This window comes from Odontesthes bonariensis, chromosome 22, assembly GCF_027942865.1.
Source record: "Odontesthes bonariensis isolate fOdoBon6 chromosome 22, fOdoBon6.hap1, whole genome shotgun sequence".
Lineage (NCBI taxonomy): Eukaryota > Metazoa > Chordata > Actinopteri > Atheriniformes > Atherinopsidae > Odontesthes > Odontesthes bonariensis.
In genome coordinates this window covers 12,912,912-12,939,529 of record NC_134527.1, presented here as the reverse complement: position 1 = coordinate 12,939,529, position 26,618 = coordinate 12,912,912, and the positions used below count along the sequence as shown (strand labels likewise).

General features: G+C 39.5%; 1 protein-coding gene across 2 annotated transcripts; it reads right to left on the bottom strand.

Moving 5' to 3' along the window:
• Positions 1–109: 109 nt before the first annotated feature.
• Positions 110–26,618, bottom strand: kcnn2 (potassium calcium-activated channel subfamily N member 2). 2 transcript variants are annotated; one of them, XM_075455934.1, is made up of 9 exons: positions 25,634–26,618; positions 25,124–25,219; positions 12,969–13,387; positions 12,535–12,676; positions 12,337–12,447; positions 12,118–12,245; positions 9,934–9,942; positions 6,680–6,749; positions 110–2,327 (listed from the first exon to the last, which is right to left on the bottom strand). In XM_075455934.1, the coding sequence occupies exons 1-9, from the start codon at positions 26,402–26,404 to the stop codon at positions 2,052–2,054; spliced, it is 2,022 nt and encodes a 673-aa protein (XP_075312049.1). In that variant the 5' UTR covers positions 26,405–26,618; the 3' UTR covers positions 110–2,051. The 2 variants fall into 2 exon arrangements, with proteins under 2 accessions (XP_075312049.1, XP_075312048.1); XM_075455933.1 differs by lacking the exons at positions 6,680–6,749; positions 9,934–9,942 and having other exon boundaries at positions 2,227–2,327.

Here is a 26,618-nt window from a genome sequence, read left to right as displayed (position 1 = left end):
TACTCAAGTAAGAGCTTGAACACATTTACTTCCAATACAGAATTGTTGCATAGGTACTTAAATAGTTTAGCAATAGTACAGGAGACAATCAATTTTGTATGGTGTTTTATTGTGTGCATTTTCTCAGTGTAAAGGTTTTGTGTCATTTTTATCGCTGCCACTTGCAAGTGTACCTCTGTCACATGCCTCTGTCCAGGGCCTATGGTTGAAAATCAGCTGATTGACATTTTTGGTACAATGATTATATCATACACTTTGTGATCAATAAAAATACAAACATCAGAATGTTTTGAAGTTACTGCTCAGGACACAATTTGCCCTCAATGTACACACAGAGGAACACCTCTATTTCTGTGATCTTGAATGATCAGTTAGAAAAAGAAAGATATTTACACAACTGTAGGGAATTTGGACACAACTCATCTGTGTTGCAGTAGCATACAAACTCATTTTTTAACCTATTCGATACAACGTCTCACACAATGAAAAAGCACACAGACCTGTCTAATTGTGTATTTTTTATTGTTTATCATTTAAGTCGCATACATTATATTCCCTCATTGGTTCCTAGTTTGCTAAAATTGGTGGACTGTATATCTGCCATTTTGTTTACCTTCTGGTTGACTTATAAATTAGTGGATGAGCTGGTTGAACAAGATCAGAGCTGCTGATTTGATGAGTGAATACAAGATCTTTTCTGACCAATGCCATCCCCTGTGAACCTTAAACAGGTCACATAAAGAACTTCGGTCATACACTTAATATCAATGCCCAAAGGGAACAAGTTTTCAAATCACTAAATACTCAGGAAAGAATCTTGTGAACAACTTTATGTATCTTATCTCCAGTCCAATATATCTTAAATTATATCCTCGATTTGCTGATTCTCTCTTAATAGCTCCTTGCTGTTGTTTGTTTACTTGTAAGAGGTGTGCTTGTCCTCATGAAAATATATAAAAATAGGCATTTTCTTTTCAGTTTCAAAAGGTAGATATGGTTTAGAGTTGTTGTTCAGCATTTGTTGTTGCCCATTTGGGTTGACAGCAAGCATAAATAGCACAAGAGAGGGACAGGAGGTGAGACACAGCAAGATACTAGGGTAATTACTGAATTTATGACCATTCAGTGCATTTTCATAAACCTATACGGGTCTATGTGAATGCGGGTTTGTGAGGGAAAAAAAAGGGCTTTGAATTGATTCTTCAACACTAGCCACAACTTGAGAATTGACAATAATAAACCCATGCCCAAACATCTCACATGTTCGTCTTTTAATGAGTAATGCATCTTTATATCATATGTCAGTCAGCATTGAAGTGCATTAATTCAAAAGTAAGTGCAAGTACAGGTTTTGATGCATTCAGTTTGACTTGAGGAATAAATTATTTGCAGTGTCGCCCCCAAAAATAGTCATTCTATAGGGGCACTCTGCAAAAGAAAACCACTAGAGTTGATGCTGTTTCTAACCTAAAAGATATATGTTTTTTTTCCCTCATTCCAAGCTTTTTAAGTTATCTCTGAGTGACAGTATATCGAAACGATTTTCATCTGCCTTTTCCCGTCACTTCCCCATCAAACACAGCGCTTTTCCTCAATGTCACTGACATGCTCCCTGACTGATTTCTTGGTGGTTTCTCAGTTTGCTTTGAGGAACACGGCAACTGAATCAAGCCAGCTGAAGCACAAGGTCTGTGAGAAGCACTATTTTAGTGCAATAGTTTCACACCTGGTAACCTTGACACCTATTACTGGCTACCTCTGCATAGAGATGAAGAAGAGTTCTTATCACAGCCCCATTGGTAGGCCTTTAGTTTTTACTGAGGGAAGCGCCATTATTTGTGGTCATGTCACCCGAGCAAGGATAACTTCATCTTTTGAGGTAATAAAAAACAATAACAGCATGAAGTTATCCATTAAAATGCATTGTCCCCAGTAACTCGGATTCTGTCATCAGAATTTGGATAATACTTATTGAAACCATAAGGCTTTACGATAAATGCAACTTGGCCATATGATGGCAAAAGTCTTCGGTGGAGGCATTCCCTTGGACTCTAGCTGCTCTCTGAGGAGGTGGGCGGCGCTGTTGAGGACGACCTCCTTCGTGACACTGACTGTGAGCGCTCAGGGCTGTGTTTGTCATAAGGCTGGAGCTGCACCTCCAGGAAGTCCCTGTGCTGCTGGCTGATGACCTGGCTGATGAGTCCAGGCAGAGCTTGCAAGTTACTCAGTAGTGTCTCCAGCTTTGTCTCCAGCAGGGCAATCCTCTTCTCCATGTCCTCGCCTCTCTCATTCAAGTCCGATACCATGTCATACATGATGTTCTGAGTCTGCAACAGGAAACAGGAAACACACTTGATGCAATCATTTTCCAAATGGGTGTTAACTTTTGATGGACAGCCTGAAAAAAAGAGGAAGTGTGCATAATCAAAACTCAAGATTGTTGATGAAAAGACTTTTTAAACACTTCGATAACTGTGCGTTGGAAGTTCAATCTGAAAAAAAGGGAAAAGGAAGTAGAAGATGCTTTTAGATTTTTTGCAAAAAGACACACTTTCTCAACACACTAGGTTTCACACTGCAGAGTGACATGAGAGATAAAAACATCTGGCACACAAAAAGCAATAAAATTATTGATTTACCTTTTTGAACAATACTCCCATGCCCAAAGAAGTTCATTGCATGCTTATAGTGACTCCATTGTAAGAAATTTGGGGAAACGTCACAATTCTTTTTTACAATGTAAAAATGCAAGTAAAGTTCAGCTCCAGCAAATAATATATTTCAAAATTCTGAGCTAGACAAATCAAGTCCAAGACCTCAGAGGCGTTTTTTTTTGCATAAACCCAACTCTTTGAGCCTGATTGGGAATTTGCTTCTAAAGACTGTCAAGGTCTAATCAGACAAAAAAAACAGTTTGTGTCAACTGTGTTGCTCTCAGAAGAGATTTGATTGTGCCGGTTACAATTACGGCACATAGAAAGTATTTAAGCGCGCCTATGAGCATGTGGACAGAAAATAAAGACAGAACTGAAACGTGTGAAATTTCTAAGAGTTGAGATATCCGTTTAATGGCTGACAAAACAGAACTAGAAACCTGTTTCAGGGACACTGTGAAATTATGTTTAATAAAGCAATTATGCAATGATTTGCAAAACATTTTAAACCTCATATTTGTCCTAGTTTTACATTTATGTTTGGAGTTGTGATTATTCCTTTGTTCCAGAGTTCTAACAAAAACAAGATTTGTTTTGATTTACTGCCATTTTTTCCCCCCAGACCTTGCAATCATTGCTTTGTTCTCAGTTGTGCCTTATTGTCTGTGTGTGTGTATGTAGTCACTACTGCCCAGTTTTCCCCAACCAGTTGTTCACCTGCAAAACTTGTTTCGATGTTTGTTTGGACCGCTTAATACCCTGCCTTTTGTTGTTATTTTGTACGTTTGAATTAAAGTTCATGTTTTCTTCTTCACCTGATTGCCTCCCACATGTCCTGCATGCATTTTATTTATGACAATATCTAATTGAAAACAGTGCAAAGACAAACTCAGAAATGTTGAAACTATTGATGTTATTGTCAATGTCCTTTATACAGTTTATCGTTTACAAGGAAAAAGTACACTTACTTTGAAAATTAATTTAAAAAATAGAGACAAAGGTGACAAAAGAGTGGAAAAGTTGTGCAATTAAAAAAAAAAAACACCTGGTTGAACATCTCCAAAGAAACTGAATGAATTAGCAATAGGTTATTGAAATAATTGAATTAAAGAGAGCATTCCAGACAGGCTGAGGATATTGTCAAATAGTCAGAAAAAGAAAAAAAAGACCTCTTATGGAATGACATGGAATGCACGCAATGAAACATATTTGATTTATTCCAAATGTTTATTTCAAATTCATAAATAAACAAATTACGACTCTTAAATCTATTCCATAACATTTTTCCTTAACCTTGATGGGCAACATCATGAAGTAAAGGGAAGAGAAATTTTCTAAGATAAAGGCAACTAAGCTGCGCTGAGACTCTGACCCCCTTTAAAGTACACTGTAATGCTGATTTACTGTGGTGAAATTACAACTGTTCCAAAAATGGACTACAAAAGGTATATGAGATATATCACCCCATGTGTTCTTATTGCAATGTTTCATGCAGGTTATATAAACTTGCCAATAGAAAACTGTGAGAGAAAGGGGAAAAAACACTATAGAAGTGGAGTATGAATTTGTAACAGAAGGCTCAGTGATTGAACATAATGAAACAAACAAATAAACAAAAATATTTGAAAAAGGAGAATTCGAACTGTTCAGCAGCTAAAACGCTATGTTCAGATGAAATGGAGGAGCATATTACCATTAAAACTAATTAAATCCACAAAGTACATGATGTCATACCAACCCCACCCCCAGCTGATGGCCACATATGGCCCATGTATCTGGAACACAGAAACTGAGGAGCAGTTCATCTCCTCGGATCCCGAACCCTCACAAAGTTGGGAAAAGAGGAGGTAATGCTACAAAGTGAAACATTTTCACAACATCAAATTAAAAGTAAGATTTTTTTTTTCTATATTTCTTCAGTTTCAACACTTTACATGTTCGATTTTCAATTGCAAATATAACTTTAAACGATTACATAGCTTTTTAAAAAAAAGTTATCTATTAAATTTTTTTTTTTTTTGGAAATAGAGTTGAAAAAAACCTAAAACAGCAACTTCAAACCTTCAACTTTTATCATGGTACCATTTTATTTGTAGAAGTTTCACAACTTTTGTCCAACCGGAAAACATAGGATTCCTCCTTTATAAAGAGGATAAGAGCGCCCGTCTAAGCTGTTTTTATTGCTACAAGTTTCAGCCTCAAGAACCTTCCCACTCTCTTTGAAACTGACCAAACAGGGCAGATTTACACAGCTTCATGTTTCCTTGCAGAACAAAGCATATTAGTCTATGACCTTGAGGAGACAAGAAAGGTCCCTGCTGACGATGCTTTCTACTCTTTTGATGCATCAGCCATCTCTTAACGTTTTAAAAGACGTACTGTTGCTGCTATTTTGTCAAATCTCTGAGTTTCAGTCTTTCTTAATCACCAACAGAAGATGCGAAATTCCATGTCACATTTAATGTGGACTGTAAGAGTAAGCTGCCAGGAGGTGGTTTCTGAGGTATTATACAGTGGAGGACAAATAATCTCTGGCAGCCTTGAGGTGATGCCATCCATCACTTGTCCTTCTTCTGATCTGAAGCAGGAACGATGGCATAGGTTTTTTATGTGGAAGAGCGAGTAATAAAGTAACACTAATAACTGTGAGCCTGACAGTGAAAAGATTTTTACTGTGTTCAGTTTAGATGGATTTATCCATCAATTTTTTTTCCTGTGAACATTTTTGAGTGGATAACCAAATGCTGAGGAATTACTGTCTCAGGAAGATGCTTTTCTTTTTCCTCTGAATTAGAAATTATTGCAGCAAGACATGGTCCTAAATGTAGGGGCTGAACTAACTCAAGTTTATCTGTAAATCATGAAGTGAGGCAAGAATACATTAAAAACAGATGGCATAAATTGAGGCTCAGCAAATCATGAGGGAGCAAATGTCACATTTAGAGAATGATGGTCATAGAGCAAGAATACATTTCAACCATGAAATAAAACTACAATTTGGGAACACAAGCCTACTTCTGGAGAGGCTAATGAGGGAAAAAGGCAGGAAAAAATGTCAGAGATAGTTTCAAACAACAGCTTCAGTGGCAATTTCAGGATATGTAATTCAGTCAAAATGGAAAAAGTGACAAAAATGGTGTGAAGAAAGAAGCAGATTCAAGAAATACTGCATCACTTAGGAGGAAAAAGAGACTGTAAAGGAGATAATAAATTAAGAGGATGCATTGTGATCTGACAAATTCCACAGAGCACTGCAGTGGCAATGCATCTTCCAAAGAAACACATGTTCAGCTCCATCCCTCCACTGAAAGCCTGAGAATCCACAGGCTACACTGCCCTCTCATGGCCGCAGGCTCCTATAACAACAGCTAAAGAGCTCATTGGCACTGGCCATTAGCGACCCTTTCCAATATCATTCCCCAACTCTCACTGCTGTTTTACAGCTTGAGATGATTAGGCAGTATTAACTAATACCTTTCATGACACGCTGGCCTGAATCCAGCCTGACTGTGGTGTACTTTTGAATGTCAAAGCGCTCTGCCTTTCTCTCCTCTTTTTCTCTGCCTTTATTTCTGGCTGAATCATCAGATCACAGTGTGTCTCCCTTCTCAGGTTACTGTTTCTGCTGTGTCAGGCTGGCGCACTGCCTGGTCTTTCCCTGAGGTTTGTCGGCTTCTGTTTAGTGCATCTGAAGACAAACATTAGAGGATGCACAAAGTGAAAAACTGTACTGGGTTTTTGTTAAAGGGGTTTTGTGTTAGTCTCATTCAGTAATTCTCAAGAGGACATTCCCTGGTGAAAGGAATTTGTACACTGTGGAATAAAGAGAGGTTGTTATTTTATACTCAAACAATCTGACTCTGATCACACAGATGTAAAGCCTGTCTGTTTATTTGACACCTGTAGACTTTGTCTACATAAGAAAACACAACTGAATCAGTAAGTGAAATAGCATGCACTGAATTCACTCACACAAGTGAAGCAAACCTAAGAATACAGCAGTAGACTGTAACAGTCTATCTTACCTTAGCAAGGTCCACTAGTGAGTTTGCTTGGTCATTCAGCTTGCGTTGCTCCATTTTAACACTTCTCAATCTGAACACAAGACCATTCAGAACCCAGTGAATCAAAGCTATTAGAAATTTGAGATCTGTGCACACACAAGGCATACACAAGGAGAGCACTCCTAGGACATGCACAGAACGTGTGAATCGGGGATTGCAAGGGGTCAGTCTGTTTGGTTGAGCTGCATGCAAGTGGAAAGGAGACCACAGAGGGGGAGAGCTGACATTGGGGAAAATGAGATCAGCTCTGCGTCCTACTCAACCAACGCTTACAACCGTGTTAAAGGAATGAGGAGGACTCATATGAGTGCTTATGCTGTGTACAGACAGCAGTGAAGTTCTGTTTCTGCTTGACAGACGAGGTTACAAAAAAACAAAGTTGGCTCTTTGTTGTTTCTTTAAAGTCATCCTCTGGCGAAACCAACTCCTCCATACTTGTAAATGGTTTAGCCACTCAAAGGCCAAAGACATCAGCCTGTGTTTGATGTAAAAACCTGGGCTTGATGCTTCATATTTCGATTGCAGCTATCTGCCCATATCTACATTATTTTCCTCAAGATACTGATTGACTTTAAAATAAAAAAACAATTTGAGACTTAATTTTGCATAACTAATTGAAAATGTTCATTACTTGCTAAAGAAGGCATAAAGGGCTTAATTTGTCCTGTAAGATTACCTTGTCAGATAAATTAAACAGCAATGTGGGCCATTTTTATTCTCCGAAAACCCTAACTGCAAAGTCTGAAAAAAACGTATCTACTTCATACAACATGCTAAAATAATTCACATCTCCGGTTTAATTAGGCTTTTGAGGTATGTTTAAGACAATCGCCTACGCTTGTTAAATTAAAGCGAGCACAAGAACTAAATCCCAAGGCAAGTGTGCCCACGTATCAGATTTGGATTGAATAACCATATTAAACCTTTGAACTATCTGTATTAATTCAGTTTGAGCGTGAAGTGATCGTTAGGATGTGTGTGAACCAAGTGTAAGCATTAATGAAAATCAAAAAATGACATTAGTCTGCTAATTAGGCAAAATGCACCCATTCTTGTGCAATGCAGGATAGCTTTTATGCTTCCTGAAGGCGAATGTGGAGTGAAGCTGACCGGTTAGACCAACAGAGGGTGCCACAGGAGCCAAAAAAGCAAAGTTACAGGCAAGGGGGAAAAAAGTCCTGACAACTTAGCCCTGAAATGCTTAATACAGAGTAGACAAATAAAGAATACAGTAGTGCAAAGTAGCACATTTTTCATTGAAGGTGGTGAATGAAACAAAGAAGGAGGTTGTTTCTTTAAAGTCAAGGAAGATCATAGATATTCAGGGTTAAATGGTATTGCAGTTGACGTGAGCCTTGTAAGAAATATGCACAGTTGGAGACGGATAGCTCTCAGAAGAGGCTGAAGCACAGGGCAGCTAGAGGTCAGAATGAAGACGCATGCTAGCCCTATCAGTTAAATTCTGTCTTGTTTCCTCAGTCAATCACTCCTCTAAGGCACTTCTCATTTCGAATGGGCACTCTAAATCTGCTTGCTATTCATCAGGGGGAAACAGCTACGCTAAGCTTTTCAGCGCCTCACTATATCTTTTAAGCTAATCTCAGTTAGTGCAGCTCCATATTTTTTTTAACATCCTGACTTCCTTTCTTTGTACATAACCTCTGTTTCCGAGAAAATAATATTAAATGTATGTTTGTGTAGGGCTGTAAGAGACCATTACTTTTTCACCTATGCAGATCACAAACATGTATGTTCTCATTGTTTGAATGTGGCTCCATGCACTGTGGATGATTTCACCTTTATCACCATTCATGTTATTGTCTATGTTTTCCGTACATGGTGTATAATTTCTTATTATGACTGTCCTATCAGCATTTGCAGTTTTGCTGGATGATATGAATCAGTTGGTTGTTAGTCACCAACAAGCTCTTGGCTACTGGTTAATAGGGGTCATGATCCAAACAGTTCAGATATGGGAAAAATAGTTCTGAACTGTTCTTTTCTACTCCTCTGCAACAATAAAAATGAAACTTGGTGCTGCATGCTGGCATTTTTATTTGTTTCATAAATATCTTACCAAATATTTGTGCAGAGTATGTCAGTTATTTTGATTGACCTCTATTTTTCCTTGATGTAAGCTTCACACGGGCAGTCCCCGTTGCTGCCACTCCGGCGCTAACGGGATTGCCCGGAGGCTGACCTTCTTCCTCGTGGGTCGCTCTCCTCTTTCTTCAGTTCACCGATCTCTGAGCTAACACGCACTAGTTTTCCTGTTTCCTGCTATGATTCACACTTCAACCTTGTGGATGGAAAGGGACAGTGGTCCCAAAGGGGATGATAATATTGTACTGGGACACTTAATTTCACAGCTGTTATGGCCTAAAACCTTCTGAAAGACATCTGGCTGGATCCTTTCTGTGGTGTGGTAGAATGTCCGATCCAAAATACCTCAGGATTGTTTAAACACTGTCTGTTGCTAATTCTCCTAATTATCCTTGCATGGCAGCTGTATGTCCTTGTTATTGCACTGTTTACTAGCCTGGATCACTGCTACCGTGTCATCCAGCAGAGAAATGGAGGAAATGAGGCTGCAAATGCTTTAACAGGCGTTACAATGGTTCCACTCGCCGAAAGATGACCCTGAGCCCTGATCTGAATGAGCATGATTGCTCCATTGTATACTTTATAACTTTTAGGAATATCATAAATTATGTACTTGTGCTACGGCAGATCTGTCAGGTGTGGAGCTCTAGCAGTCATCCTTCGGTATGTGAAAACACAGTTGATTCAAGTTTAATCAGTGGCTTTCTGATTAAAGGTCAGTCTCATCACATCCATGCAGAAATGGAAAGAAAGACACCCTCCGTCAATGATAATTGAAATTCACTTGTTATGCATTTGTAGGTGTTTGGAACATGTAGTGTGTGCAAAAAAAAAGGTGTTTGCTCTGATTATTCAAATCTGACATTTGTGTGAAGTGTGTTTTTGTCAAACTGACCAACCAACTAATAACCTTTGTGGCAACTTAAAATAATCTGCCAACATCATGATTGTGTTCTGTGAAACAGTTAATAAATCCAACCTTTTCGAGGCATGAATTTCACTTATCAAATGAGGGAGTGTAATTTTTTTTAGTAACATCATTGGGTTCAAGGACAAGCTCTCGTTAGCATGCACACAACAAGTTTCTATCTATATTTAAGGCGAAGACTTACTTTCGAGCTCTATTGCATTTTGTCGACACAAACAGGAAAAAAAGAAAACATGAAGTAGACAAATGAATTATTATAACATTAGGTAGACATATTCAAATGGCAAACTGTTTGCTCAAGTCTTGCTGCTGTAACCCTCATCTCCACAGTAGCCAGGTTTCCATTCACTAGTGAAGCAAATCAGATCTTTTAAAAAGCCACAAAAAAGAAAAGTGAATCAGACATGTTTCCATTCACTGGTCCGGAGTGAACAAACTAGGCTTCCTGGTTTTGCCAGAGGGGAGCAGAAGAAGTGGTTGTCCTAATTGGAAACAAAGCTGGAGGAAAAAAAAAAAAAACCTACAGAAACTGTGGTAGAATCCACAAGAGGAAAATGAAGAGAGCTCTTCCCCAGGAATGTATATAATCTCTGGGAATATCTGAAATATCATGTCATATCTGGGAAGAATTTGATAAAGCTTTTTAAATTTCAACTTTTTGTAATTCATCTCGTCTTATTCACATCTTCTAAATGTGATTCAAAAGCAACAATGGAAACCCGGCAAGTGTCACCTCGCCTCTTTACAGTAACAGCACGGTTTCCTGACTTATTCTGTCCTGCAACCAATGTGTCACTTCTTTGTGTTTTAAGTGTTTTCTGGTAGATGCTGCCACTCATGTTTTCCCATATGGTCCTAATCCTGGCTATGAGAAAGACAGTCCACAGAGACAAACCATCATGGTAACATTCTCAGACAAAGACAGTGCCCCAAAGCACCTATGGGTCCATTTAACAACACTTTACAGCTCACATTCTTTACTTTGACTGATGAGGACTTGAGGAAACAAGCATGATGATATCTGATTTGATGTTTACAATCGCCTCATGACAGGTCAAAGATACCCTTAGGCCTTTTACAACCCACTACTTGTCAAGATCCATCTCCAATTAATCTCAATCAAGAAATTGGGTATGACACCCCACACATTGGCTACAGATGTCATTTCAAATTCCACATAAAGTCTGTGAACACTACTTCATGAACAAGACCAAATCCTTTTAAGACAAAGGTGTGATGGGCTAATGCCGACAACAAGCTGAGTGGCTGATCTGGCACACAGAGCTGGACGTGACTTTTTTCCATTGAATCTGGTTCTTTATAGATTAAGCTGTAGCTGAGAGCAATTTCCATTATTAGGCTGTCCTAGAGAACAGAAGGTGGACATGAGACATTGTCATCACTGCTGCAAATTGCCTGAATACAGCAGCAAGGGCATGGTGACATGAGAAAGCAGCAATGAGAAAATGCTGTGGAACTTCACTAATATGGATGTAGGGTGTAGCAGGAGCAGCAGGTAGTTTGAGTATATTTGTGCTCCCCCTCCTTGTAGTTGAAAATCCTAATGTCTCTAAAACACAAATGTATGTTCAAAGAAATTCATGAACAAATCAAAAGAGACCACAGAGGTCCACATACATGAGTAAAACCACGGTAAGCAAATAAACATATGCAAAGAGGATGTTCTTCAGTATGAAGTAACATACTAAAAAAATCACCAACAATAACCAGCAGTTATTTATCTTGATAAAACCAGCATTTACTGAGAGGGGCCATGGAGAAGAAGTGCTGGTAAGCACTGTAGGGTGAGGAAAAACAACAATGAGGTAAGGCTAAAATCAATACTGTTTTGGAATAAGTTGGAGCTCCTTGGGGACCCACTGAAAGAATGGCTGACAGGTAAGTGTCTGACCAAAAGTACAAACCCAGATGTGCCAGGCTTGAGGTCAGCCCGACATCTGACTCACAGAGAAAACAACAGGCAAAAGTCAATCTGACAGCATGAGGCCAGTGAGAGAAAAATCAATACGATACTGCTGTAACTCTAGAATATTTCAAGGTAAACTGTGTTTTACTCAAAATGTCTCGTATAAGGACAATTCCTACCCTGTTTTTGATGTAAATGTGCCTTCAATGTATTAAGGAATCATATTTCCATAAATTTAGTTCCTGTGTACATTTTACATGCAGATCCAGCACAATAGCACATGTTTAAAATCAGGGGAAACCTAGTTATGAAATACATCCTTTATTAGGAGCGCATAAATTTGCTACAGGTGTCAAACAATTCAGATTTCAGGTTTGTGTAAATCAAACGAACATCCTGCTGAATAAAAGGTGAGGTTACAGCGAAGAGCGTGGCACCTACTGGTGAATGGCTTGGAGAAATTTTCTCTGGTGCTTCCTGACTCTAGCGTGGTCCATCTTCCTCACCAGTTTGGTGTTCTTGTAGATAAGCCACGTCTCCCTGAGAACATTTGCAGCTGTGTTTTTCACCTACAAGTACAAAAGATATAAAGAGACATTTATTCAGGGCTGCAGAGAGGGGAAAAACTCTGTGATGACGAGTGTTGGAACAGCCACCTACTCTTTTTGTTAGCTGGGTGTCCATCATAAAATTGTGGACATGTTTTTCAGCTTTGGTTAATTCCAATTTCTTTGCCACCACAGCTACCACCAAGGCAGTGCAGCCAGCACCCTAAGTGGACATAAATACACAATGTGTACTTTTAATTATCAATAAACAAAAAAGGAAACTTTGATGCACTCATTCTGCTGTACTCACCATAATGCCTGTTAGGAGACAGACTCCTTTTCCACAGTATGTGTGTGGGACCATATCTCCATATCCAATGGTTAGAAACGTGATTGAGATCAACCACATGGCTCCAAGAAAGTTGCTGGTTATATCCTGGTTGTCATGGTACCTGTAATAGGTAATAAATAAATAAAATAAACCAACCTCAATTGAACTGATGTGCTGAAGCTTCAGCTAAATGACTTTTTCTCCTTTTAAGGAAGACAGAAACATAATGGGGTTTTAACATAATGTAACATGTGACATTAAATATTTTGTCAGGTCTGTGCGGTGAAAATCCCTCTATCTTGTGCTTGGATACAGAGTGAGTTTATAAGTGTGTAACCTATCTATTTTATTCATTATCTATGCATCTATCATGCAGTGAGGCTCAGCATAGCAGGAGAAACTAATCCAGGCACCTCTCGCAAGCCCTCACTGTCCACGCAGCAATGATCCATAGCGAGATGGTGAAGACCAGGAGCACAGTGCCGGGGCAGATGGTCATAAGGGTCTTCATCACAAAGCGAGTGTTAAAGTTAATCTTATTGAGTGCACCGATACTGCGGGAGGAGGCATCGGTGAAGAGCTTGCTGTGCAGCAGCATGACTCGAGCGATGAGGTACAGCCGCAGGAACATGGGGATGGACAGGATGATGTCCACATCTGCATCCGTCTTGGATGGGACGTAGGTGTAGGCCAAGCGTGCAGTCCAGGTGAAGGTGTAGTTCCCTGGAATGGGGTGAATGGCGCACACCAGGATCTCCAGGCAGATGAAGAAGATGCGCTCATATGTCATGGCTATCCTCCAGTCATCAGCTGCGTTGTCCACCATGAAAAGCTGCAAGGAAAGCGCCCCGTGAGGTGATGAAGGGTGAAAGGCAGAAACATGATCATCATGCTGACACAGCGAGCTGCAGGAAATCATTAAAACCCATTTAAGAGCAAGTCGTAAAGTCATGTATGAACCACATCACTTGAAGACATGTCCACAGAACACCATTTGGAGGAGACATAGCCCCACAGAATGAAAAATACTTTATACGACACGTGTGGGCAAGAAATTGTCTACGAGAGTATTTGATAAAGGCGACAAGACTTAAACATCAGGCCTTTGATCTTATGAAAGCATTTTCTAACAGCAGCAAGGCATTTTATAGGTTTAAATGTGTTTGTTGTGGTTTTTAAGGACCTCCTGTTCTTTTAAAAATCATGTGATGATATAGGTGTCTTAATGCTCCAATACTAATGACTACCATAAATCAAAATTGTGTAGATAATACACATATGGTAATATTGTGATCTGATATCAGCTACTATTTTTTAATGCAGACTGGATTTTGTACACTTTTCTTAACCTGTCCTGCCTTCTATTTTGAGTGTAATTACGTTAATGTTAATGCTTCGGCCCATGATGATGGTGTTGTGAAAATGAGATATTATGACAGCTCTACATGATCTCAAGCTTACACCAAGAAAGAAAGAAACAAAGAAAGAAAGAACCACAAATTGTATCAAAAAAACATATATATATGGCTGCTTTAAGACAAAATAAAAAGTGTTACATCAAGCATAACCCTCAGTAAACATTTTCAAGTTCAGAGCATTTCTCTGATGAGAACATCTGCCAGCTCCACATTAGCATAAGGTAATGATTGCCTGGCCAATCCAGACAGAAGGTAGGCTCATCCATTGGGGACCTGCGTGGGAATGGATTTCAACAGCTCTCATCACTCTTTTCCTTCCTGTCCACTGTCATATACAGCAGCTTCCTCACATCGTCACTTTGGCGCTGCTGCTCCCTCTTCTTGTTCACCCATCCTTTCCTCTTCATCACTCTCAAACCAATCTACTGCTTCACTCAGATTCCCTGCACAGTGTCTTCACCCTGAACTGTTGGCTGAACCCATCACTGCTGTCACCTCCTCTTTCACATGATCCCCGAGCATGCTTATGGTTGAGGACAGACTGTCTCAATCTTACTCCTCTTACGGGAGGTAAGTGTTTGCTGGTTTGGGTTTCAGATTAAATGTTATCGAGCCATATTAACTTCCCCTCTCTGACAAACCACACTGATATTCCTCCACAGCTGTTCCTGGCCCATGCACTTAATCACGTCAAGGTCCTCTGCCTGTGCAGGCCGTCACAAGTGGCAGTAGATATTTCACAAAATGCTGCTGTCAGCAAGTGTGAGGGAGATTTCCTTGCGGCTGTTTTTGCCACGAGAGCAGACGGCTGTTAAAAGGAGAATAGAAAAGAAAAACTGCACGAATGAAACCTTCGTAATATGCTTGGTAATGAATCATGGGATGTCCAGTGATTTCTCTAGCTGTAAAATGAAAATATGCATATACAGTACAATGGTTTAGCTTAAAACTTAACATAGCTAAATGCAATACTGTGCAGTTCAGCGTTCAGCTCAGCTTTCATCAAGATTTACAGATTTTACAAACATTTTCATATGTGTGAGGTCAACAAAGATTTTTGTTTTTGCTGGAAAGCAAGTTGTAATTAATTTTTTTGCATTCGAGTCTTAAGTTTTTTTCACAAGCTAATGTTTTTATAGCGTTCAGCTGTACTTAACATCAAGTCGAGTGTAAAATGTGCCTAAACAAAACCTGACCTGTAATATATTGCAACCTAGTTGCAATATACAGCAACACAGATCCACAGTGCACAACATATTAATCCCTCAATGATGGCTACAAAAGAGAGAACCAAGATGTTTTTTGGCCAGCTATTTTCTATCTAGATGCTTCTTAACCCAGCAAAAGTGGTTTGATTGATTTCATTTACATTCTATATCTTAAACTATTACATAGTAAATTCTGCATTTGAATTTGTGCATTTCATAACAAGTGAGTGGAAAAGAAGAAACAAAATTGCTTTCATCTTATCATGACTGTTTTAATCAAAATCTTTAAGTTTAAGACACGGAACCCATGCATCTGGTTGACATCTGCCCACGACATTCATTTCGACAACAAACCAAACATGTTCACATTTTAATCACTAATTTGTTTGTTTATTTTTTTGTAGCGCCATACCTCGTTTTCCTATAAAATATTTTTTTTATTGCAGACTTAATGGCATGACAAAGGAAGAAATGTTATTGATACTTGGACTGACTTAGAAGGGGGCGGGGACTTTCAACCCATGACACTGGAGGACATGTCTCAACATCTCTCAACATTATTTTCTTTCTAGTTGGTCATGCTTCCTGCTCTTTCTAGTGTTTGGCACTGTGTGGTACCATCGTTTTTTTGTTTTTTTAAAGGCTTGTTTATTTTCAGTGGCATCTCTTTTTCTTTTTTGAATTTTCAGTCGCTATCTAATTAGATTTAGGCAAAAAAAACAACTATTGGTTATGTTTAGGAGAACGTTGTTTGGGTAATTTTCCTAGGTTTTCATGGAGACGTTTGCCCACCAAGAACTGGATTATAATTGACTTGAATTGGACTGTATTAATGAAGTGCCTATAGATGACGTTTGTTGGGATTTTATATTTGTAAAACTGAATTGAATTGAGGGCTGTAATATGATGTGGTGGCATGCACTTGTCACCTCACAACAAGAGGGTTCCTAGTTTGAATCCTGGCTTAGGCCTTTCTATGTGGAGTTTGGTAGTTGGGAGAACATCCACTATCCAAAAACAATCACCATGCAAAAACATGCAGGTAAGGTTAGGTAGGGTTTATCCTGCCTCTTGCCCAGTGGCAGCTGGGATAGGGTCCAGCCTACCCCCCACGACACTGAATAATATTAAGAAGTTATAGAAAATGAATACATTGAATCTAATTGAAAAAATAATCTGAGCTTCCCTCTGCAACCTTCTTATAGATCCTTTGCAGTAAATCTGAAATACAGTAATCGTCTTAATTTTTCAGTAAAAACAGCCATTTACCCCAACAAATAAATGTTCATAATATTCAGCACAGACTCCAGGCTCTGCAATTTTCCAACAACCCTCCATTTGGTCCAATTTGAGATTTCTCATTACAGAAGTAAAGAACTGTCCTACTCCTGAGGGGCTAATGGGATTGGTGACCTAGATTATAAATTTAGCTCTGATAAGAAATGGAATTACTGAAATAGTCATCTTCCTCTCATAAAATGTGATCAACTCAAAGACGAAGAAAGCGTGTGGAAAAATTTAGAATACCGTGCTCTGCCACTTCTTTCACAGACATACATTAATGCTCCACATATCACAGTTTGACAGCTTCAAAGACATCTTGAAACTGCAACTTTTAAACTGCTTCCCATTGTCACACTCTCACTGAACACTGCATTGCTCATTATAGCTTCTGAGACAATTACATGGCAAAAGGCTTCTGCACCAAAAATATAAACCGTAAACAAGCTGTCGCGTTACAAACAACACAGAGCAAGCAACGACAAACACGTCCCAGAACAAATGGTACAACTGTCCCACAAAGCCACTGCAGCTTATTTACATTTATTTAAAAGCCACAATCAAAGTTTCCCCCAAACACAGCGAAATGTACGTATTAAACTTTCAGCGGCAGTTGTTCATTTTAAATGAGTGACACTGAGCTGCTTTAACAAACTGACATCTGTCAGGGAAGTGTGTAACTCTAACCACAGCTCACCCTGTTTGGCTTCCCAAGTGAGTGTAATGTAGACATGGAAACACAAGCTGTGACTGCACTCGACTACGGTTTCTTACTTAAAGAATTAAGGCTCTGAAAGCACCCTTATCTATTGTTTGCACACAGCACAAGCCACGTTTTATTTGACATTTTAGACAACAAACCGGTCCCGTCAAAAGCAGTTACGAAGTTTGTTACCTCAAAACAATGTGATTAAACATTAAAGGCAGGTTACATAAGGAAAGCCTACTTGGTGAGTAAAAGCAATTATGCTAATGGATGACCTGAAATACAATACTCAAGGGCCCTTTACCTCAGGGGATGAAATATTCCATGCCAGCAGAAGAACCGGCAGTTATGACAGAGACGTGGAAGAATCTATTTCTGCAGTGAAAAAGTAACCCAAAATTCACTTTGTGCATTTCAAACTATACTGAAAGACATTGAGTGCCGTGGCATTTTCAAATATACTTTCAGGATCTTTGATGAATCATTTAAAATACATTTTATGAATCCATGAAACCTTCTTAATTAAAGTTAAAAACATGTTTGACAACCACTGGAAGAGATCTGAGATTTTCCACAGAGATCTGACGACTGACCTTCTGCTCAGTGCACTTTGATAAGTGAGATTCTAAGACAACATAAAACAAAGAGGGGTTCGAGAAGGCCAAATTATTCCAAATATCCCAGATGAATTGGTTTTGATCAGATAAAATCATTACATTTTCATCAACACACTTAAACAGTTACAAGGAGAAATCACTAAATCACTAAAAAAATAATTATTACAGTGACTTTCAAAGCTAAAATGCTCGTCAGCGTCATTTCACAAACACTTGTATGGGTTGAAAATGGTGCTTTAGGTTGGAGGACTTCTTGTGTTACTGTGTTAAGCAGGTTTAGTTTGATTTAGGCAACAAAACTAACTGGTGAGGGTCAGGAAAAGAATGTGGTTTTGCATATTATACAGCCTTTCTAAACACCATGAAAGTTACTGAAAAAGCATCACTATATGACTCCACGGAATAAACAATGAGATTATATGTATACATGGTGTCAAGAAACATCTGATACAAACATTTTACAGTCGCAGCATGGCAGACCATCACGCTCACCATCTTATTTTAGCGTTTTTGCAGGCTAACTACAGACAGTATATAAAAGATGGATGCATTCAGCAGGTAATCCCCCACTGGTTTGTGAATGCTCATTCTGATGTCAAGTTTCGCATTCAGCATTTTGAGTTTTTGAAGCCAGGAAGGGATCTGACTAAGAACCCAGACACCATGCATGCTCATTAACAACCAGAGCACTCAGGTGTCATTTAGACTGCTCACACCCTTAAATATCTATAACATTCAGTTTTGACATAGTTTAACTTGGTGAATTAGAATTAATTCCCATAGGCTTGTCATGAACAATTAAGTTGAGTATTTTAACATGGGTGCCTATGGAAATTGACTTGTTTTTGGAGTCACTGTGAGAGGCTGATGGGGGCATTAGTTTTGAGAGTTTGTAAAGGTAGGCTGGTGCAGCAGTAATACATTCAAAAAGCAAAACTTCTTGACACCGTATGATGTGGTGGAGGCGTGCACTATGCTGAAATTAGATGCTGGAACAAGTTTCCTCTCTACGGTCTGTGCAGTGTTTAGGAGCGATCCTTTTTCTGTCAAACCAACCTGCTACCATTCCAGGTGGTCTGTTAAAAGGGATGTTGTGGAGTAGAAATCCTATGCTATTATTGCATTTTAGGTAGAAAGTGTCTTTTTTAAATTTGCTTAAACCTAACTGACTTAAGACAGGAAGTAAAAATGTCTCTGCTTTCAGCACAGCCAATAGTTGAAATAGGACAGTTGTAATTGTGTGACAGAACAAATTATCTTTATCCTTGTTTTTGTTTTATTGAAATTTAATACCGTTTTTGCTAACTGAACATGCACAGACAAATCTGCACATGTTTATGTATTAGATGATGCTTGCCAACCTTTAAGTGTTAACTCTCAATTAGCTCATTGGAGAAGTAAATACTGTTCAAAATGATCTCCCTTTCCAAAAATCACACCCTCGCAACGACAATAAAGTGCAAGAGCTTTGCACGATACAAAGTTTATAGGACAGACAGCTAATACAGTCACTGTTTCTTAATAAGAACAGATCCAGGCACCCCAGGCTTTTTTTGAACATTCAGCTTGTTTTCTGATGGACTCCAAATGCAGTCTAATCACTTGGAGTGCATGCCCCTTTCTCATCATTAGAAAGGTTTATTCATGTCAGGTTGAGAGGCGGTACAGCTGAATATGTCTTAAGCTTATTCCCTGCATGTACACACACACACTGAGTAGTCTCAGAGGAGCTCACCTACAATGCTAGCTGGGTTAGTTACTGGTTTCACTACCCCCAATATATCTAATGGAGTGCAGCTCAATATTTAATCTGTGTAATGTGGAGATGGGAACATATATCTTGTCACTGAGAATGAAATCACTCAATCTAATTAGTGAATTAGGTTAAGAGGCTCAGTCCAATTAGACATTCTTGCAATGCTTTATTTATGATATCAAAGTGAACCACTAAGAGGCCACTTTGCTTAGTAAATCTGAGGCTGCAGCAGATTCAGTTTGCTTTTGTTTCGGAGATTAAGTCTCAAATTTGCATATGCATTTTTTCTATGTCTCAAAGCCAAATTTAAAGCCAATACAAATCTTCCCATCTTTAAAAGTGCTGTGGTTGCAGGCAAGTTGCACACATTAATAATCTAAAATCATCTGAATGTTTAAAGTCACATGCAGGGCACAAACTCGTAAATACCATCAATAAATAATCTTTAGCATTCTCAGCTCTTTGGGAGGCTGGATATCTCTGCCCCTGAAAGCCTGTATGTTCAGTGAAAACACTGAGGTCACCAGCCAGTGGTTGTTATCTGACTCCAGTCTGGAGTCTCAGGTAGGGGACAGATTTTCCTCTGAGAATGCAGAGTGTCTCCTGCAGTTGCACCATATCTCTGACACGTACACTGCACTCAGGGGCAATCCGAGAAGCGCAGCCAAGTTCAGCTTTGGCGGGATTTGCTGGCACAAGTTTGGATGCTTTGTTGTACTATCTTTTCCTCTGATTGTAAAATGTAATATCATGCGACCGTGAAACATCAGCACTGACTTTAATCAAAGACAGAGCAGCCTCCAAAAGCGTTTTGCATTCATTTAAGAAAACTCAGCAGAACTGTCATCACAAGGTGGAGAGACGCGGCAACGTCCTTAACACAAATGCCCCTCAGCAAAGAGCCTTTGATGTGAGAAAAAGAGAACACTTAAATGTCAGTTTGTTTCTGCTTGGGACAAGATTGAGCACAACAACTGCCTCAAAGCCAGAAGAGACTCCCAGCTCTGAGTGCATATAAAGCTTTGACAATGACAAATCAAAGTTCGGAAAGAGCGACAGAGCGTAACCTTTCTTTTTCTACTCGTGCTGTGCATCAAGTTGCTGCTTTCCAGCTCAAGAAACTCATTTCAGCGTCATGAAATTGCTTGAGTGGCAAGCTGTCAAGAAAGCTTTCAACAACCTTAAAAGAGGAGGTACAAAAAAATACTGCTTTTAATTGCTGAACAACACTTACTGTCCATAAAAAGAGGGTGTTAAATATCTATGTAATTTTCCCGTAGCAGACACTGAATGGGATCGATTTAAGGCCGTTCAGCATAACAAGTACGCATTGCCTTGCTTTGTTTCTACACTTGGCTCAGTAGGTCACCCATCACTGCCAGTGCAGCACAACAGAAGTAACTCTAAACAATTAAAATGAGCCAGTTTTGAATGTTCAGTCACTCTGGGAGAAAAACTTTGTGTTGTGAAACCCTGTAAAAATTAGTGGCCATGGTCTTCACAGAGCACGACAAGGAAATTGGTTTTAGGAGGGCTGGAAATGGTGGAGAAACATTTCATCATCCTGACTTATGCCTCTACATCTGACAGGCATCTGTGAGTACACATGAATGTGCATGCATAATCTATTTTACTGCAGGAGTGAAAAAAGTGCACTTCAGAAGCTGCAGTCCATTTTGCAACACTGCAAGCACGTTAGGTTTTTGGAGAGCCTAAACAGAAATGAGTCTGGGTTGGGAGAAGGCAACATCATATCAAACTGAATGACAGTAAATGTAATGTTGCTGTGTCTGCAGATTCATGTTTAAGGAGGCGAAATTGTATGTGTGCTAGTTTATATGGGCTGGAATGTTTTATGAAATGCTTGCCGTCTCATTGTTATATTCTCTCAAAAGCTGTGATTTATTGGCAAAATATTAACAGGTAACCAATTCATTTGCTAAAAATTATTTTTAACACAGCATAAAATTACATTTACTGGGGCAGTTTCTCTGCATTGAGAACTTTGCATTTTTTTTTTTAAATTTTACCTCTGTATAAACTTAATTGGGATTTTCTTTGCAGGACCTTTACATTTAAAGGAGTTTTTACATTAATAACAATAATACTCATTTTTCAGTCAAATTAAGGGCCAGATCTTTTCCCACTGCTGCCAATCAGCGCCAGTCACTGGGAGCATTGTAATTCCTGTGCAAACTGTTACTGTTAACAGTCACTTAGAATTTTTTATTTTTAAATTTTAAAAAACGCGTTGAAAAAAGTGTTGTTCAACTATGAAAATAAATAGCTTTAGTTGACATGATAATAATATATGATTGAAAATCTGCATACTTGGACATATAGGATACAACATTTCAGAAGCTTAACCCTCATGAATAAAAGTAAGGTTTTCTGCTTCGCTTCTCTCGATCTGACCATCATTATTTTTCTGTCACTCACTGACTTTTGACTGGTACTGCTGCTCTATTGCACTGACAAAAAAAAGAAAGAAAGAAAGAAAGGAATTGGAAGTCAAACTCTCTCTCATAAGGAGTTACAATCAAGCCTTCATTAAAGGATAAGACCGGTTTTTTGACATTGGGCCCTTGATTTCACATTATAACATGATGTTCTACTCACCCCTGCTTGTTGTTGGTCATTTGGAGCTGTTCCGAAGATATTCGCGAGGCGTCTGGCTGCTCTCTTGAGATATTCGGCCATGAAACGGTTTCCTATGGGCAAGCTTATACAGGCACAAACTATGCTGTTTATAATTTATTAATTACTGTACACTAGCACTGATAACGTGGAGGTGCGTCGCTTACTTAAAAAAATCCAGGTTACTAATTTTGAATTTTAGCCGAATGAATAAATAGGCAGCAGGTCTGTGGGCTGTCTGTGGCAGTAGCACGACGAGGACGTCAGTAACACCCACTTTACGACAAAAAAAATCTAAATTACAATAACCCGGATTTTTTTAAGTAAGCGACGCACCTCCACGTTATCAGTGCTAATGTAGAGTAATTAATAAATTATAAACAGCATAGTTTGTGCCTGTATAAGCTTGCCCATAGGAAACCGTTTCATGGCCGAATATCTCAAGAGAGCAGCCAGACGCCTCTCGAATATCTTCGGAACAGCTCCAAATGTTCAACAACAAGCAGGGGTGAGTAGAACATCATGTTATAATGTGAAATCAAGGGCCCAATGTAAAAAAACCGGTCTTATCCTTTAAGTGCTAAATAACATGAATTTCATTTTGAAGAGTTAATTCTGGACTGTGCTCATTTTACTCGATCCAACTTCAAATTGCTAACAGATGAGATAAAACTTTTTTTCCCCATTAATCAAATGCTTTCAACCATACAGTTTATCATATGTTTTGCAGGAAGTAACAAGAGACAGAAGCGCTGAGAAAACAAGAAGGAAACACACACATCAGTGATTCTTTGTTTGCGTGTGTGTCATTAGCAAGATGGATTTGGAATGAACTCATCCGTGCTGTCGTTTGTGTGTGTGAGTGTGTGTGCCAGCACATATGTCAGTCTCTGGGAACCCAATAATGACAGACTAGCAACAAGCACAAAGTACCCTGAGGCGGGGAAGAAAAGGAGCAGCTGGTGTGGTGGAAGCTGCTGTGAAAACACTGCGAGATGGACTTAAATAGTAAGACTGGGGCAGTTTCTGGAACTGGTTGATAGTTACTTCCTGGGGGCGTTGATGATTTGAAGGACAGAGGTTACTATCATCTTGTACATCTTCAAGATGTAGACAAAAGCAATAGTGTAAAAGACTGTGACAACGTGTTAATGTTTCCTGATTCACCTGAGAGTTGAGTCATTCGGGATAGGTGGTGGAAAGTGAACTGCAGTAAATAGCTCTGAGACAAACAACTGCTGTAATAAAGTTTTCTAGGTCAGCATATGAAGAAACCTCTTTATCCTGAAGAGAGAGCTATCTAGTACGAAACATGCTCTGGATATTGACGTGAGTGTCAGAAGAGCCTGGATCAAAGAGGTTTGAGCAGCCTTCCTGTGAGGTACATATGCAGTGGCTGACAATAAAGGAATGGATAGAAGAGCTTGATTCAGAGCTAAAATGAGCATTTGAGCTTGCCTGCAATGGTGGAAGCAATTGGGCTTTGAAGCCATTTTCAACGTGCAAGAAAAAGAGATTACATTTTTAAAAACTCATCAATTTCACATTTGTACGGAAACAGAGATGCACTGTTGTATCATTACAAGGGCAAAACATATGTAGCACAATTTTTTGCCCAAGCAAACTGATGAATGCATGACTGAGGCAGAACTAATTTAACACAGTGCTGTTATTCTCACTAAAAGGGCTCTACATCACAACTAAATTGTTAGATTATTTTACATCCGCACAAGAAAACCAAGATGAAGCTCTGGATTTAGTGAATCACGCAGTATTTGAGTAAAATTAGCAGATTCAAAGGGAGAATGAATGGATTTAATACTATGCAAATTCCAGTTTGCTTTCTATTTTATTATGAGCTACTGGGACCTGTGTGCAAGGGAAAGCTTTTGTTGTGCGATGAAATATGGTAATGATGTCTGTGCTTTGCTATCATCCCGTATAAAGGTTTACAACTGATGAGATCTGAAAGAAGTGACACGTCGCAATGACTGAGTCTCTCTTGAGACCTGCAACTACTAAATATACCAACAAGAATGATGAACACTACAGATAACGCATCTTCAAATCCAAGAGATAGGAGCCCTAATCCTTTTATCTAAGTGTGTAAGATTTTGTTTCACAAAAATTTAATTCCACTTCTCCAAGTACACAAAGTAAAGAGCAGATTAAAACAGCTGGATCAGCTTTAAAAGAGTTTAGATGAAGACATTTCAGAAATGACCATTTTGTTTAAACATAAGAAAATCCATTAGTTTGATTAAATATGCTGTCATATCATTGTCAAGAAAATGCTAGAGTTGTATTTCTTTTCAAGTCAGGTTTTTTTTTTTTTCAATTGAACTGATTAGAAAGAGAAAAGGATGGCAGTGTATGTCCACCCTGCAGAAAGTCGCACCATTAATTTTGCCGCCACACAATGAAGACACGAGTGCTGAAGCGCAGCAAGAGCTGCAAGTAATGCAACAACATTCCAAGGCAAGGTCACCAAAGTGTTGTCTTGGAACGTCTCAGGAGAGTTTGATGATCGGTCAGCTGCTGAGCCCCATGAGGAGTTGTTAAATCTTGTGCATGATGTGCCTTTTAGTTTGGAGTGCAAGAAACCTTATTACCACTCTATTAGGCAGGTTTACTGATGCTAATATTTAGTAAACTGAATAGTTTGGAAAACAAACATACTTTTATTTCTAGGGCCTGTAAAGTTGTTGAAACTTGATGTTTCTCAGAATTTTTATCCAGATAGAGTCAGTGCATTGCATTTTTATTTATTTTTTTTTTTATTTGAAACCTAAAATACTTCAAGTTAACACTTGCTTTCTGGTTCCTGGGCTCTGGTAAATTGTGGCACGCCATTTAAAACTAGAAGAAACATTTTCAAATAAAACACGTTTGCTGTTATAATCTTGACAAAAGGAATAAGACAATAATAAGGGTTTCAACGTTACCTGTATCTCTCTTGCATGGTATATGATAATCAGCCCCAGGAGAATGATTGTAGAAAGGCTTATGAGGCATTTTAGAGCTAATGAATACAGGGATTCCTGCAAAAGAGCAAGAACAAAAAAAAAACATACAAGACAAAACATCATGAAACAAAATCATACTCTTTCATGGTGAACTAACCTGAGTGACAAATAGATCTGCATGTTAAAGTACACTGTAACTAACTCTGACACTGCAGCTTGTTATCAAAATCATTGGGGTTCTCCTTCATGGTTGGACAGCAGTGGGCCTTTTGGCCTGCATTTTTTTTAGGACAGGCTAGACTATTTGGGACGCTGCCCGGTGCAGAGAGCCCAGACTTCTAACGCTAAAGTGGATGATTCTTCTCCACACTTTTAGAAGAAGTTGTCTAATGTAAAAGACATGCTCCGTCAGGCAGAGAGCAGGAGAGCCTCTAAATTAACTCTAGTCTGGATGGGACTGCAAGACACAGACTTTGAGCAAATACGCACCTTTCCATAGGCTCCCCATGAGAGTTCAGTCTCTATAACCATAACAACGATTCCAAACATCCCAAAGATTAAAGCATAGTCGCTGAGCCGCTTTCTTTTTTCAAACAGGGCCCTCCTGTGCCCCAGCTTTTCCCCAATGTTCTGGTTCTTCTTTTTCCCCGATTTACCACTGCTGTGGCCGCAGCCTCCTCCACCGTCTCCCGATGCGTAAGGCATCAGGGTGGTGGAATTATTCTCCGGTTTGGATACCAAAGTGTCCGACGCATCTGCGGCTGAGATGGGCTGCAATGGCTGAGACTCGGAATCAAACTCGTGTATGTTTCTGCGGGACGAGCTCAAGTTGCTCAGCGGCCGCATTACGCCGCCGTTGTATCTGCAGCTGCTCATGGCTATTTCATTGTAGGAGTTACTGTCTCTGTGGCTGCTGCCCAGGCTGCCCCGCTGCCGATCGCGGCAATGCTGATGCTGATGGTGAGGATGATGATGTCTGGATGAACTACCATGACTAGAAGGTGTGAACTCGCAGACACTGTACTGACAGCCTTGTCTCGAAGACGTTTCCGAAGGTGTCCTCAAAGTTCCCACAGTGGTCGGCGACGTCCCGCGAAAGACGAGGCTTTTTCTCGCATCACAGGTGCAGCTCTTGCAGGTGCAGCATTGGTCGTGCTGCTTGCCGAGCCGATCCTCCCGCCCGCAGTAGTGCTGGTACTTACAGTGCTGGAACTGCTGCTCTGGAAAGAAATCGTTCTGCAGCTGTAAGGGGGTTTCCATGTCAGTGCTGCTGTTTAAAGCAGCACTCGGGTACCACAGAGCCCCCTACAAAGGGCGTTATGGTCCTTACAGGGGGACAGAGCCGCTGCATGAATAGATCCATTTCGGCTTCGGTAGAAGGTGAGAGGAGCCTCCGATTGGGCAGAGGGGACCAAAACAACTGGCTCGACGTCATGAAAAGGTTGCAACCATGGAACGTGAAGCCCTGCCTCAA